Genomic DNA, 16,046 nt, shown 5'->3' on the forward strand with positions numbered 1-16,046 from the left:
GTTTTTTGTTTGACAGGCCTGCCAAGACTACATCAAATGGGAGAAGAGGTCTTTCCACAAAGGAAAAGCAGAGTACAGTTACCAAAGAAAGGGGTGGGGACCTGGATAGGCAAAGTCAATTAATGTCACACTAAGGTCTGAGGAGAATGTCACATGCAGAGGAGCTGGTCAAAGATTAATTTCAAGGGCTGTGATTTATTTAAAGATAGTTTCCAAGCTGGGTCATTCAAAGAATTCCATTGGAGCAGGGCGAGGCAGGCTAGATGTGAACTTAACCTTACAGAGATTGAGGGGAGCCAAGTGAGAAACAGACTCTAGCTAGCAGTTAAGAATTTAGAGATGGGATGTTCCTTGTGAGAGCAGAGAAATCTGGGCAAAAGGAGCGGCAGGGGTAGTCAGATAGCAAGGAGGCTCTACATATAAAATATCTGGCATAATTCCTAGTAGATGATAAATGCTTAACGAATACTAGTTTTCTTTCTGCCTAAGGTGTCTAAAAGGGAATGCCTACCTCACAGGCTGAGGAATAAAGCAGCAGAAAGAACTCTGGGCTGAGCTAGAGATGTCCTGGCCTGTTGCTGTCTAATTAAGGGCAGGACAGGAGCAGAGCAAATTGTGGGCATCTGGGCATATATTTACAACAGCTAGAATTGGTAAAGGCAAGGGTTGGCAGGCAGCCCTTAATATCTTCATTCAGAAGTAGGGTGAGTAAACACATGAACAACTAAAGAAGACTCTTTTGTGTGACTTGTGCAAAAAAGAGAGGCGGGGGTGGGGGGGGAGAGAGAGAGAGAGAGAGAGAGAGAGAGAGAGAGAGAGAGAGAGAGAGAGAGAGAGAGAGAGAGAGAGAGAGAGAGATGTTAGGTGAGATGTTGGCACTTTTAGCAGTCTTGAGCAAAATGCTTCCTAAACTGTGTTCTAGAGCTGTTTCTCAAACTTTACTGTGTATGTGACCATATTCTACATTGGTAGTTCTGGGTGAGGCCAAACAAAGTCCTAAGGGATGCCGATGCTGCTAGTCCAGGCGGCTTTTTATGATACTATTTCCTTAAGATGCTTATAGAGGCTCTGAACAGAGACGGTGGTCAAGAGCGTATAGACAACTCCCATGAATGGACTCCTTTAGTGCAAGATTTTTTTCATACCTTTAACATGCTAATCTGATTGTGAAACTCAAGTTTCACAAGGGATGAAAAAGTATACTAAAATTCCATGTTTCTGACCTACTAGAAAACAGAAACTACTTTTTTCCTTAATATTTCGTAGAACTCTGTGGGAAGTTCCCGCAACAGATCCTAGGCTCCAAGCCCCTGCACACATCGGAGTGCAGTGCTGCTCCCAGGGCCCCCTGGGGAGGCCAACTCAGGTCTGTGTGAGCTGGGGCTCTCCCCTCTCCCGATCAATAAAAGAGAGGGCTGTGGAGAGGTCCATGTTGTACAAATATTATATTTCCTTCATTTCGCTTCCAGCTGAAGAGAAATTTTAGTAAAATACATGAGAAGTATCTAAGTGAATACTGCTTTTCCGGAACCTACATTATCTCACTCCTTCAGAGGGCCTATCACATCACACCTGATTTCTGGAAGAATATTCATTTCATGGGCAAGGTAATTTGGGTACTTGTTGGGTTTGGGGGAGGTTGAATGGTAGTGACTGAAGAAGCTCTGGGCTCGAAAGAGGTAGGAGTCAACCTTGTTCGAATTTTGGCCTGATGTCCTGTTCCACCGCTTTACCTCTAACCCAAGTATGGATTTTGTGTCAAACCCTTCTGGGTCTGTCAACCATCCAGTTGTGGATATCCTATCTAAGGAGAGCTACCTGCATTCTCAGCCCTTCCTTTCTGCTTACTAACAGTGACAAAATCTTTATAAAACAAACAAAAAATGAGATGTTAAAGTAATGTAACAGTAACACAACAGTAGCCACAGTGATTTTGTGTACTGACTTCCATATCCACCCCGATGGCCCTTTCCATGACTCTAGATAGGATGGTGATGGTTTCTCATAAGGCGTGAAGGCTTTGGTGGTTGGAGCTTCAAGGTTGAGCAATTTGAAAGCTTAGAATGAAGGAGGTGAGCGGCTGTGAATGGGGTGTGTGTTCAGAAGCCAGGCTTAGCAAGAGCATAAAGGAAGCAGCACCTCACTGCTGTGCTTCACCATAGTGCCACCTGCAGGTAGAGAAAGATTCATATGGGCGGCGTGACTCATGGGCAACTTGTGTTTGAAAAATATCAAGAGTTGCATTTCTCTGCCTTTCAAGCCCATACCCACTAATGGCAAAAAAAAGTTACCCTCTTCATTAAATATAGTGATTCCAAGCAAAATATAACATCGAGGCAGAGGGCTGTAGCAGCCTTGAGGATACTAATTTCGTTACTCTTGTCAAGACTGACCTTGCTAATTCAAACATAAATCTTTTCCTTGTTTTAATATCCCTCCAGTCCATCCTTCCCATTTTATCACAGTTAATTCTGTCTTTTTGAAGGATATGTCTATATCAAATTTACAAGTGATTTGTATTCTTTAAACTCCAATGAATGACCCAATGTTTCTAAACCCTAGGTGATAACTCTGACTCTGGAGCTTTCCTTGACACACACAGATAAGGTTCTTGTCCCCCATAAAGGGAAGTGGTTTTTTTTACAGATTGTAATTTCCCAGTATTGGTAAGGGGTGAGGGGAGAGGAGCAATCCCACCACTGGTATTGGCTGGAGTGTAACAACCTTTGGGGAGACTGTATTGGCAATATATGTTAAAACCCTTAAAATATGCACTTCATTTTACCCAGTTAGTACATTCTAGAATTTATAAATAATTGGATAAAGTGAGTAAAAGTGAACATATGAAGCAGTTATAGATGATGAAGTTATAGAAATCCTTTAAGAGACATGTGATGACTATTAAGTGAACAATTCTACATGAATTTAATCCCATTTTTTATAAGAGAAAACAGAGAGGATTGGAAGGATATGTCACAAATGATAATAGCAGCAACTTCTGAGTGATGAAGTATAGATGGGTTTTATTTTCTTTTTTAGGATAATCTGTATTTTCTAATTTTCTACTATGAACATGCTCTACTTATTTAATAAAAACATTTCCCCAATTTTTTATTATTCATACACTCCCTACATTTCAATAAGTTTTAAGGCAATTGGGAAATCGTCCTAGGAAGATGGCAGGGTTAGCGCATATTTTATCATTTAATAAGAATCCTTTCTCATGCATCTGCACAGTCTTCCAAAGTCCATAAAGTCAGATTGACTTGCTGAGGTTATTCCCCAATTTTCCCCTAGTTTAATCATAAAGAAGTCCTGGTTTTATAATGGTTGGGATTCCTGGCCTTGGCATAGATGTAAAAGGCCAGGGACAATCATTATTCTTTTATCCTTTGCCTGCTTCCTGTCACTCGTCACTCCTCCTCCCGCTCCCCCCTCCCTGCCCCTGTCACCCCCATTCACACAACAAGAGGAACCCATATCTCCAAAGGCCTATTTAAGTTCTAGGTAGGAGAACTGGGCAATCTATCACCAAAGTCTTCTCTGAATTTTGGGAATATAGTAGTGAGGCTCCAGACTCTCTTTCTTAATCATTTGTTTACGCTCTGGTTTCCCCACAACCAAATTCCCAGTTTAGAACATAGAGGTAATCCATTTAGTGAACTGAATGTGGTGGTCTCCACCTCCTGTTTGCTCAGTGTTATAGATGGGGTAGCACGGAAGCTCATTTAGTCCTCAGAGCAGAAACAACACTTTCCTCACTGTTTGCAGATCCAGAACAGCGACGTGGGATGGACTTTGGGCTACATGCTGAACCTGACCAACAAGATCCCAGCTGAGCAGCCATTGTCTGCACCTCTCTCCTACTCCACCTATGTCTTCCTCATGGTCCTCTTCTCCCTGATCCTGGTCGCAGTGGTCATCACAAGCTTGTTTGTCTTTCACCAGCCTTCGTATTTCTGGAAAGATGCGGTATAGCAGGAGCAGCTGAAATCTGCTGGCGGGAGTGAGGAAAAAACTTGCCCAGGGAGCACTTTGCTCCATAGTAGTACATTTGGTCATCATCCTTCCTTGCTCACCAAGGCCAGTCTTGACCAACATGAAGCTTCTCTGGCTTTGCTGAAGCCTTTCCTTGGGAGACATTCACCACCTTCTGCCGCGAGGACTTCCTGGCAGACATTGTCTCTTTCATCTTGCCTTTCCCACTCTCTCTTTCTGTTTTGTACTCTGCTCAGTGTAGGTCTTAAAAACCTACCACTTTTCATTATCTTTACTTTATAAAAGACCAATATTGACTTTGTCCAGAAGAACAGAGTCCTGAGTCCTGTGCTGAGAAGTTGTGCTGGCTACAGAAGAATCTCAGCTGTATTCTTTCACACTCTTTCTCTCTCATTTCTCATTTATTAAGAAAGCCATATAATGCTTTTGGAGAGGGCAGACACACATCCCATTCTCAGCCCGCCCTTTGCGTGGGAGAATTTTCTATACTTGGCAAATATATGCTAGGGCCAAAGAGTCTTGCAAGGGAATTTATGTGCTTGTGTGGTTAATACAATACTTAAATCCAATCCGAAATAGGGATGTGGGTGAGTTACATATTTCTGGGTGATGCCAAAATGCTACAGAGTGGAACACCCAGACCAGAGATTTTTAAAAAACTGATGTGCATATAGGCATTCAGATATTAGGGCACACTACATGGTAGGTATATAAATGCCAGGAAAAAATATATAGTTATAACGCAGGGCTGGAAAAATGCATCCTCCACTGCATTTATTGGGGTTTTGTTTTTATTGTTAAATACAAATAACATAAAATTCACCCTTATAACATGTATAATTCAGTGACATTTAGTGCATTCATAATGTTGTGCAACCAACACCACTATCGAATTCCAGAATATTTTTATCACCAAGAAATTGGCTAGAGACAGACTATTCTTGAGTAGACTCAAATCACCAACCTTTCATTTAATAGCCAAATATGCTAATCAACTGCACCACAAAGATGCTATTGCGTTTTAAAGCCATGCCATGTCTTATTGTCCCAGGGTTTACTTTAGTGAGAGAGCTGCATTAGTGTAGAGTGGTGTGTCTTTTCACTGTCACACATCGAAATGTGACAGGAGCCAGATCTTAACATGTTGATGCCACCCCTGTCCTATAAGTTCTATTTACTTATTCCATGGAATATTTTATAGCTATGACCTTGTGATGAAAATATTGAGACCCTGTACCTTCTTCCCTTAAGAATTGCTATAAGAGTTACCTGTTCAGCAGGATGGAGTGGTGATGTGTTACTCCGACCCTCCCCCAGGCTCTCCATCTCTGTATCTAGGGATTGACTGCTGGTCTGGTAGAGGGCAGGGGGAGGGGAGGAGGAGGAAAATCTCTCCCACAAACAGGATGTCAAATATCCCTACATCTCTTGAATAATCAAGTCACTGTTGACAACATCCAAGTGAATATAAGCTTAATAAAGCTGTGGACAGGAACATTTTCTTTTCTGATACTCACAATTGAACTTGTTGTACCTTGATTAGGAATGAGAAGCCAAATTATGACATGTGTAAACTCTAGTGGCAGTTGGTTATATTAGTGTAGTTAGTACTTATTGAGCATTTGTGTGTACTATGCTGTGTGCCCATGTGTATTACATTCATTTCATTGTTTAATCATCACAACAATCTGAAAGTAGGTACTACCATTCCTCTTCACAGAAACAGAAACTGAGGCTCAGAGAGGTTAAGTCACTTCCTCAAATGGCTGAGCTAAAGCCTGGCATGCGCTTAATCATTATTTTTTCTCCCAAATATACTTCTAGACTGCCTCCTTATTACTTCTAAGCATGCACTTAACTCTGCATGAATACAGGGCTTGTGGGCATAGTGAAAAGGGAAGTAGACAGATGACCTGTTTCCTGATGGACTTGTGACTTAATATTGCTAAGTTCACAGAGGCTGCAATGCTAAGTATGACACTCTGTTTGTACGCTTTGCACAGTAACAAATGTTGCATATGATGCTAATCTATGATTCCCATACTCCTGGCTTCTTTACTGTTTGCTCACTGAACAGCAGTTCAGCATCAAATAAATAATTGATAATGATGGGAAAAAAGGTCATATAAATAGAGCCAACAGCAGCTACTTTCTTCCTTAATGTCTGCATATACACTGTCAGGCACAGTATCTATTCTGATCCTTAAAAAAACCGCAGAAGGGTGTTAAATATTATTTCCATTTTATAAACAAGGGTCACACAAATCAGTACAGGGCAGAGAGGATACTCAAAACTCATATCTTCTGCCCCAACTTTACTGCTTTTTCCTTTCTAAACACTGCCCCTCAGCAAGCTGGAATTAGAATTCACAAGTTTCCTTCTGTAAACACTGAAATCTTTTCCTACTCCATTTCTGTCTTGTTGCCTGGGCAAAAAAAAAAAAAAAAAAAAAAGTCCTTTAAGGAATTTGAGAGCCAAACTCCACTTATAAATCTCAAATCATGGAGATGATCAGCAGGTACAACCTAATCTTATTCCTGTTGGAGAGAAAGATGGTTTTGAGATACATCCAGAAATCTGGGCCACTCTGGATGAGGAAAGCCAAATAAAGCTGATTACTATCAATCAATTTTAACATTGGATTTCCCACTGGTTATAAATGATGAGCATTTCTTTCTGGACTTTCACCCAAATTTGGTTCTGGTGACCCCATTCCCTTAGAAGGTGGGAAATTTTATGAACCCATAGGGGTAAAAATCAGAAGTGGTTACTTCTATGGACAAAAAAAGTGAAGTTAATTAGGGTGTGTGTGAGAGAGAGAGAGAAGAGAGAGCACACGCAAGAGAGAAATATAAAAGTTTCACATTAACAAGAAATAAAAAATGTGATATAAGTAAGTTTTAAAAGTATACTTCATTTTAATGTTGTATCAGTCAAGACCTCTGTAAGAAAAATATGGTACAATAAAACTGGGTAACTAAGGAGAGTTTAATAAAGTGTTAATATCCAAAATATTAACATTTCAACATGTAGTTAATATAAACATTATTAATGAGATGTTACAGCACATCTTAATCAGCACTGACTACATTTCAAGTGCTCAACTGTCACATGTGACTGACTAGTGGCTACCATACTGGACAGCACAGGTCTAAAAATACATTCAAAGCTAAAAGGACTCAGGCAATAATCCTTTGTCTTTCCCTTGAGGGAGGAGTTTTTAAAAAACAGTTATAGATGCTATAACATTCTTGCATTATTTATTATATATGAAGTTTACCATTATTCTTAAACAAGCTTTTAAGATCCCAGCTCCAAATTTCACTTTATTTCTCAGGTTCTGTTGCCTTTTTTGTGAAGACAAGAGATGTTCGTTATTCAGGCCAATGTGCCTGATGAAAGACTTGGAAAATTTAATCTGGATCCAAAGATAATACAAGATAATTTTGATGGTCATACATATATATATTTTAGGTGAGGCAACCCTTGGTTGACCTCACAGATTGCAAGGACCTTGTCAGTTTATAATCCCTTATTTTTTATTTTTTACGCCTACAGCACCTGGTCTTCCTAGGTAGTCTCCCATCCAAGTACTAACCAGGCCTGACCCTGCTTAGCTTCTGAGATCAGTAGGGATCAGGCTTGTTCAGAGTGGCATGGCCATAGACATTGATGCTCATATTTTATAGTCAAAATGTATACACGAATATTAAAGATAAATTTCTTAATAGCTCACAGAGCAAAGTTTACCAGAAAACAGTAAAATTACTATTAAAATATATTTTCATTATTGTCAGTTTGAAAGAATTTTACCCAAATTGGTGTGGTCCCTCTCCGATTCAGATTCTAATAGTTGCTACAGTTGCTCCTAGTTAGCTGTGCTCATTAACCATGTGTATCGGTTTGTGATGGTTTTATTTTTAAAATTTATGATAACAAGCTCAAAGTTTCAGTGGCTTACCATAGTAAACACTGATTCTCATGTTCATGGGTCTGCAAGTCTGCTGGGTAGTTCTGCTTCAGGCAGTTGGGTCAGGCCTGCTCCACGTGTCTCACATTCTCCTTGTCTGGTGGCTTCCTGAGCCATGTTCTCATGCTGAATGGCAGGGACACAAGAGAATGAGAGGAAACACAGAATGCCTCTTAAGGCCTTGGCCAGGACGAGCCCCTGTCACTTCCAACCACATTCTATTGACCAAAATAAGTCAAATGACCAACAGCAGCAAGTTGGAAAAACACTGGGAGGAATGGCAAAGTCGTACAACGAAGGACATGGATGATTAATTATAACACAGGAGTGAAGCATCGGGCATAAGGATTCAATCTACCACAGTGTCTCATTAACCAATTCAATTAAATGTAAAGTGTGTTTTCTGTAAATTACAATCTATCTTGCCAAGGAATATTCTTTTAAAAATATGCCATTGCTTCCAGGATGACATCGGTCTGCAATTTCTTTCCATGGCCTTAACCAGGATGCTCAGCAGCTCCCCAATTAGCCCGACAATCTAAAATGGTAGATTTCCTAAGAGACAATGCATCTATTTATTTTCCTTATTTTGTATGTTTAGAACAATATAGTTAACTACCCAAGTTTTTATGTGCACATCAATCTAATACAACTAAACAGGTATAATGGATTTTTTAATAATGGGGAAAGGACTGTCTCCAGAGCCTTTTCTTTAGAAACACTTTTCTAAAGAGAATGCACATGTGGTATATGTTGAATAGGAAAGCTCACCAGAGAACATGGATGAGTCCATGACAAGTGAGACACAGTCACCTAAGAAACATTATTCCTTATAGTCTAAGAAGAGGAGGAGGAAAATCTTGGGAGCTATGCAGGGAATAGAGTGTATTTAGGATGACCTAAACTGAACTTTACTTTTCTTCTTAAACCTGCCCTTCTCTTCTGCATTTTATCATGATTAATACCATTTCCTCAAGTGATCAAGATCAGAATCAAGTTCAACAGGACCTGCCAATTTTGCCTTTGCAATATTTTTCATTTAGATTTCCCTTTCCAATCTTATTGTTATCTCCCCAGTAAAGACCTGATACTAGGAATGCTGGTCTTGTCTCCAATCTATTACTGCCGGATTCGTCTTTATAAAAAGTAGGTTTAATCACATTGCTCCCCAACTAAAAGTGTTGGAGGCTTTCCACTGCCTACAAATAGACATTCAGTCTTTTGATTCATGCCTGATTTTTCATCTGACACCGTTCGGGTTATTTGCTAAACTTGAAATCTTTGCCCCACGCTACCTGCAAAGCTCAGCTCAAATGCTCCTTCAGTGAAGTCTTCTCTAAATTTCCAAGTTAGAATAAACTGCTTCTTCCCTGTGCTACCACGGCCCTTTGCCTGGGCTTCCAGTAGAGCATTTGGACCATTCTATTCAGTGTCTGGGTTAAGCATTTCGGGGGCAAGATCTATTACCTATCTCTGAAAACTTAGGCTCAGGTATATATTAGGAAGAAACAAGGTAACAGTCCTAGTTAATTTCCCTGTTAACTGCCAGGGGTGCTGGTCCATACCACTATTTCTGCTTCAGTATCCTTATTTGTTATTTCTTGATATGTCCATCCTCTTCCTTCAGCTTTTAAGGACTAGTTAAACTTCTGATTCCTCAACAAAGCCTTTGGTCACCCACAGTGAACTTTTCCTTCTTGGTCTATGCATTCAGCTACCTACTCAACACTTGATTGTACATGTTAAAGTAGAATTTGAAGGATTAGAATGCACCTTAAATGTCATGCTTATCAAAATTTAATGTGTATATGACTCACCCAGGGATCTTACAGAAATAAAAATTATTTAATTTTAGTTAATAAAAAATGATTCTGTAGGTCTGGGATGAGGCTAAGGTTCTACATTTCTGTCAGGCAATGCCAGCATTGCCATCCAGGGACCACACTTTGGGTATCAAAGATGTCAGTGACTTTACCATTCCATGGAGTTCCTTCTACTGGTTCTCAGATAAGTGGTCATATACTACTTGACCACCATACTTCATTTGGCAGCCCATCCTACAGTGGGCTAGTTCAAGTGCCACTTTCAATGCTTACTCCTTTTATACAGCAATCCTCACGTGTTTCTTGTTTTGTCAGTTCTCTCTGCCTCATGAGATTTCGGTCAGCCTTGCCCTCTGCCCACTGTGCCTCAGAGGGACTTCTCTGAGCTTTTCTGCCCTGCCCTAGCCTTCAGTGTATTACCCCTGTGCTCCTGGGAAAAGCCTATGGGAAAAAGCGGGTAGGTGATCCATAAGCAAGCCCACATGCAACCTTTAAAAATTCTTTAAATGTTCAGCTTGTTTCTTATTATTATTTCTGTCTATGGTGGCTTTTTCTTTCTCTATGGTGGCTTTTCTATCTCCTGAAAGAGCTAGTGACTCTCAGAAATTTAGTTCTGATAGGTTTAAAAATACTGTCATTTTGTAGTTTAACCAGGTGGGTGGAAGCTCAAGCTCCTGCTATATGTGCACAATAATTATTTGTAAAATAAATAAATGACTCATAGAAATTTGTTTTTTACAAAGTTTGCATCCAGAAATATAATTCATTAGCCTATATAACTAAAAATAGAGCTTCAATCAATCAAATAGATTTTCGGTTTTGAAAAAACGACAAAATTATATGTGCTCTATATATTGTTAGTTTCCTTGTGCGTATAAACCCTCTTACAAAAAATTGAAAGATGTACATGGCTAATTTTGTGGTAACACAAGTTGCCTTTCGACATACAACTTTTTTTTTTAAGTTCTGAAATGACTTTTGGCCCAGTAACAACAAAAATGGGGCAAATAAAGATAAAAGGTGGGCAGTTTTTAAAGTGTACTACTCAGCACCCATCGTAGTCTTTTCTTGATGGTAAATCATAATGCTTTCTTTCTCTTCAGCTCTGCAACCTACCATAATTGTAATCGATAGCTTAAAAATATGACCTTTTGTGCTGTTCCATATTTCTTGAATTTTTACCTCTATAATAGTCAATTGAACCATCTTCTTGGAACACACATGAAAATGGAAGTCCTCGTGAAGAATATGCCGTGGATCCGCTCCATCTCCTGCAGTTAAATCCATTTGAAAGCTGTACTCTTTGACTATCTTCTGGACAGACCAGTCTAATAATATAACAGAAACAAGTAATTTTTAACATTTTTATTATTACATTTTCAAACATAAACAAAAGTAGAATAATAGAATACATATTCATGTGCTCATTACACAACTTCATCAATTATCATTTTGCCAATCTTGCAGAAGCAAGTGTCAGTTTTAATAAGAGATGGAACAGGATTTAAACTTTATGGAGGGCATTGTGAAAAGAAGTAAATGTACTCTTTACCAACAGAATCACTGTATGATGCAACATGGTAAAAGTAAACAGGGTTAATATCCTGAACTGCATAGAAGGATACATTTTGCATGAAGGGAGATAGGATATATTTTATAGGCCCCTCTTCATCCTGATGGGAGAATTAGGACCATAGCAGCTATATTTGCCTATTCCTTTTTAAATAATAATAAAGAGAGTAGCAGAATCATTTTTATGCAGTAGTACATCAATGGGTTATATTACTTACAGACAGTCTATTAGACTATTTCTTTGACATTGTAATTTTTGCTTTTAATATATTTAAACCTAAAACCCATCTTTTAATAAACCTCTACAAAAACATACATTTATGAGATAATTCTAGCCGGGTTTTAATGTACGTATTCAAGTGTCTATAAAGAACTCATTTTTTTTTTTTTCCCAGCTAGTCTCTTACTCAAATTGCTATGCTGTGTTTTTAGGCCTGCCTTTTTCCCCTTCCCCGTAAAACAAGCAAGGTCTCTTTTGTCCCATCTAAATTTTTCCTTTGAGGGTCTCCAATAGATTAGAATATGTCTGAGCCATTTTAACCCTGTCTGCAGTAGCTGAAGAAGGTAGGGAAGTAAGAAAAAGTAGATGTGTTGAAGCAAAAACTCCAATCTGATTTCTATTAATTTAATAAAAATCAGTATGGAATATCCTTTTATACTGAAACTTATACTTTCACAAAGGATACTTGTAACCTTTACCCTATATTTGAAACTGAATGAAAAAATGGGAGAAAAAGAAAGCCAATAAAAGGCCTTTTCTTTTTATGCCTGCTTTTGAATACTACAAGCCTCCTAAACCAGACCGCCATCAGTAACAGAGACGCTGTCCTGAGGGAAGTAAGCTTTACTAATCGTATCTTTTATCTTGTCCAATGGAAGACAGTGAGCTGGGGTTATAGCATGTAGACTCATAATCATGGAATAGAGCTAAGTTTCATAAAGGAAGTGGAACTTAAATTTCTGGCTTAACTGGTACCAACAGTTAGCTGCTGGAAACCCCAGTACAGACGAACTGATTAATCAATTTTGTACCCCAAACCATAAGGGAGAAGTGACAGTTATTTCAAGGTTGTGGCCAGGACCTGCAGAAGTTGTATATAAACCCTGAATATGTGTGAAATTAGGAAACACATGTTTTCTAACAGGTTTACATGTTAATGGTAACAATTAGGGATGGGTATGAAAAAGCTGATTTCACATCTTAATCAATATTTACCTCTGACTTCTGCCTCTGCAACTGTCAGAGCCAAAGCTCCTGTGTGAAGAAAGTGAGGAAGACAGGTTAGATGTTGGTAGAAAAGGCATGAGAGAATAAAAGAATAGCTTCCAAAAAAACTTAAGGTAGCCTATATTAGGTTCAGGCCATAGTTCACATCTATCCAGGATATATGTAATTTTGTATAACTTGAGAACACATTCTAAATTGGGAGGAAAGGTACATAACTTTATCTCCATTTAAGTCTTCGTCTTCCTTCTTGAACCTTCTCTATTCTATGGTCTCATTTTCTATTCTCTGCTCTTTCTGGCTTCTCTTTCTTTCTATCCCTTTTTATAGCCTTTCTTTCTTATCTCGTCTTTTCCCTTCAGGATGTCATGCTTCACCTTTTTCTTGCCTTACGTGTCAGTGTCATTGAGGCCAGTGCTCTCCTGATGCTCCCCTCTAATAGCACATATAAAAAATTATCGAATGACAGAAAAAAAGGACTACTAGGTTGTGTATATTAAAAAATCATTTTATAGCATGTCTAAAAGAAATAGTTTTAAGAAATCCTTGTCTAAAAATAGTATTTCTGTGAAAAATCTTTTTCTGATATTTTTTACTTCTAGCTTATGGTCAAGAATTAATCCATTTAAATCTAATTTGTTATATTTACTTCAATCCTGGGGAGTAACTTAAAGGTAAATTTCTAACCCACAGCAATCAAAATAAACCTTGGTTATAAAATGAATCTATGTAAAAACAAATCTGAATTTTAGTTTTGGGTGATAATTTATACCATTTTTGAATGTTTATATGAATACTCTAACTTGAAAAAAGTCTGAATGTTTTGTTGGAATCCAATACTGCCCCTTACTGTACAAAAAAAAAATGACTCACTTATCTAAATACCAGTCAGGATTTATGTTATCAGGCAGTGTGTGGTCCTGAAAAGATCTAGGTCTCTGTAAGGATGTTTCCTGTTCAAAGTCCAAGTCTTCTAATAGAACCTGTTCTAGTGGATCACTAGGTGGGTGGTCACAGTAAGACATTTGCCTTGTTCTGGTTCCATTGTTGAAATCAAAATTTCTTAACTGCACTTGTTTTTGAAACTTTGGAAAGGATGGTAGTCTTTGTCCAAGACCTCTATTAACATATTTTTTCAATGGCATTTTCTCTGAGAAATTATTGTTGGAATGGTCATGTAAAGGTCCCAGTGTGTGCTCTGATACTTCATCAGGATATCTGAAACCTTCCAAATTCATTTCATCATGAGAATAGTGGTAATGGAAAGGTTTTTGCCTTTGAAAACCACCTCTACTGAGATAATTCAATCCTTGTACAGGTAATTGGTCCTGGTACTCATGGCGGTTGTGGAAAGGTCGTTTTTGCCCCTGGCTTCTTTTAATAAAACCAAAATCTTTCGCTGGAAATTGTTCCCAAAAGTTACTATAGGCCTGATGGTTCTGAATAGAATGCCTCCTTTTCCCATAAACTTTCCTGACAAAATCAAAATCATCTCCAGCATCTGCTTCATGGAAATCACTGTTTGGTTGGTGATCATGAAATGGTGTTGGTCTTATTCCAGGTAACCTGTTATTGTAATCTGTTTCCTCCTGGGAGACATTATAACATTGGTGATTAGCAAAAAATGAACATCTTGGTGCTGGTCCTTTGTTACTAAAATCCCAGTCTCTGAGGGGTCTCTCTTCTGGCATGTTGTCACTATACTGGTGTTCATAAAAATCCCGATGCCTCTGGGCAGGCCCATTGTTGACATAATCATAATCCTTTGTCTGTACACCATTTTGAGGGTGCTGATCATTAAGAAGCCTTGACCTTTTTCCAGACCTGTGGGGGGAAAAAAGGTGCTATAATTCTTTAGTATTTTAACAATAAATAAAGGATAAATGCTATGCTATTAGCAAAATCTCCCTGTATTCAACAGCACATAAATTTGTTGTGATGCCCCCTAAACTGGGTTGTGCCTCATTTTAATTTTTCTCCTTTGTAGCTGCTTACGAGCCCTAAATTCTCTCCTGCAATCATCAACTTGGAAATTTCCAAACAAAAGTCTATTGGTGTTAATTTTTTTTCTAAAAACTGGTGAACAACACACTTCATGCCATCTTTTCATTTAAAGGAATGTGTCATAACCAGACCACATTTGCCACAATTTATCTGATGGGTAAAGAAGTAACTTTACAAATATGGCTGGTGACAAGCTGAATTATTGTACCAACTTCATGTCAGAAGAAATAATAAAAAACATGTTGATTTTTCTGTAATTACTCCTAAGAATGATGAATAAATCCTATAAAATATTTTGTATAAATATTACTTTTGGGCTGTTTCCAGTTTTTGACTATTATAAAGTTACTATGAGCATGAATGTCAGGTTTTTGTGTGAACAAAAGTTTTTATTTATCTGGGATCAATGTCTAAGAGTACAACTGCTGGGTCATATATTAAATCCATTTTCAGTTTTCTAAAGAACTGCTAAACTGTTTTATAACCTAAAAATCACATCAACTTGAAATAGAGTTAAAAAGAGAAATAGATAGCATTTAGAATAGAAAAAAGATAACTATTAAAAACCACAGATAAGATACTATAATTGACCATAAGGTTAGAACTTTGTTTCCTAACAACAAGAAAAGGAAAGTTTCATAAAAGCAAACAAAAATAAACACTACCTCCCCAATATTGTCTGAAAAACAAAACAACAGTTTCTGGCACTACTAAGAGAGATTTTCACAAGAATTTTATTCATAAGGAATGGAAACAAAATAGTGATTTTGAAGATAAATGCTTCATTAGAATGGGAGCGCAGAAATGTGAGGGAAAGAGACTGTGCCAAGGTAGATCTGAAATGCCACGGTAAACTGAAGAGCTCTGTATACCCCTGCATACATTTTATGCATATCCTGTGATGCTAGCTAATAACTTATACAGTGCTTGGCATTGTTCAAGTATTCCTTCTCCAGGTGGCAAAATGCTTCATGTTTTGAGGTAAAAACTGAGGATGTTAGAAGAACAGCCTATTAATGGCTATTCTAGCTTGTATTAATTCAGTTCATAGTAGGTAATTTCAATTTACTGGAAATAATAGTTATGTAATATTTCAGTTTGAAAAAAATACAAATACTAAATATTCCTCATGATTTAAAACAGTATTGCATATTCTGAGATTAGTTCATAGAGAAAAAATGCCAATAGAGAAGAGGGCAAAAAATTTGTTTAGTAAAGAGAGAAAAAGGTTTCAAGATAATTTTTAAATTGTATCAGTTTATAAAGATGTATGTGTGTATATATATCTGTGTGTATATATATATGTAAGTCATATAAGAAATTCTAGTACCATTTGATAGCCTTGATTCAGTTTCAAATATATTGAGAGAATAAACACAAATTATTACTAAGAATCATATAGCATTTTAGATTTTGAAGGGATCATAGAAATTACCTAGTTCAACATGTGCC

General features: G+C 37.9%; 1 protein-coding gene, 1 non-coding gene and 1 pseudogene across 9 annotated transcripts in view; 1 reads left to right on the forward strand and 2 right to left on the reverse strand.

Annotated features, from left to right (window-relative positions):
- Positions 1-6,512, forward strand: part of ENTPD1 (ectonucleoside triphosphate diphosphohydrolase 1) — a 98,430-nt gene extending 91,918 nt beyond the window's left edge. For 6 of the 7 annotated variants that reach the window (XM_016164174.2, XM_016164177.2, XM_016164175.2 and 3 more), the window contains 2 exons: positions 1,470-1,607; positions 3,772-6,512. In XM_016164174.2, the coding sequence (XP_016019660.1) occupies positions 1,470-1,607; positions 3,772-3,978 (345 nt within the window). In that variant the 3' untranslated portion in view covers positions 3,979-6,512. The remainder of the gene's footprint in view (positions 1-1,469; positions 1,608-3,771) is intronic. The other variant, XM_016164178.2, reaches the window with a different exon arrangement.
- Positions 1-16,046, reverse strand: part of LOC107520384 — a 66,592-nt gene that overhangs the window by 23,756 nt on the left and 26,790 nt on the right. For both annotated transcript variants that reach the window (XR_004951263.1, XR_004951262.1), the window contains exons 10-12: positions 13,464-14,414; positions 12,582-12,620; positions 7,962-11,121 (exon numbers count right to left, since the gene is read on the reverse strand). This is a non-coding gene — a transcript (uncharacterized LOC107520384). The remainder of the gene's footprint in view (positions 1-7,961; positions 11,122-12,581; positions 12,621-13,463; positions 14,415-16,046) is intronic.
- On the reverse strand, positions 7,550-7,668 carry LOC118604502 (annotated as a pseudogene).

This window comes from Rousettus aegyptiacus, unplaced genomic scaffold, assembly GCF_014176215.1.
Source record: "Rousettus aegyptiacus isolate mRouAeg1 unplaced genomic scaffold, mRouAeg1.p scaffold_m13_p_6, whole genome shotgun sequence".
Lineage (NCBI taxonomy): Eukaryota > Metazoa > Chordata > Mammalia > Chiroptera > Pteropodidae > Rousettus > Rousettus aegyptiacus.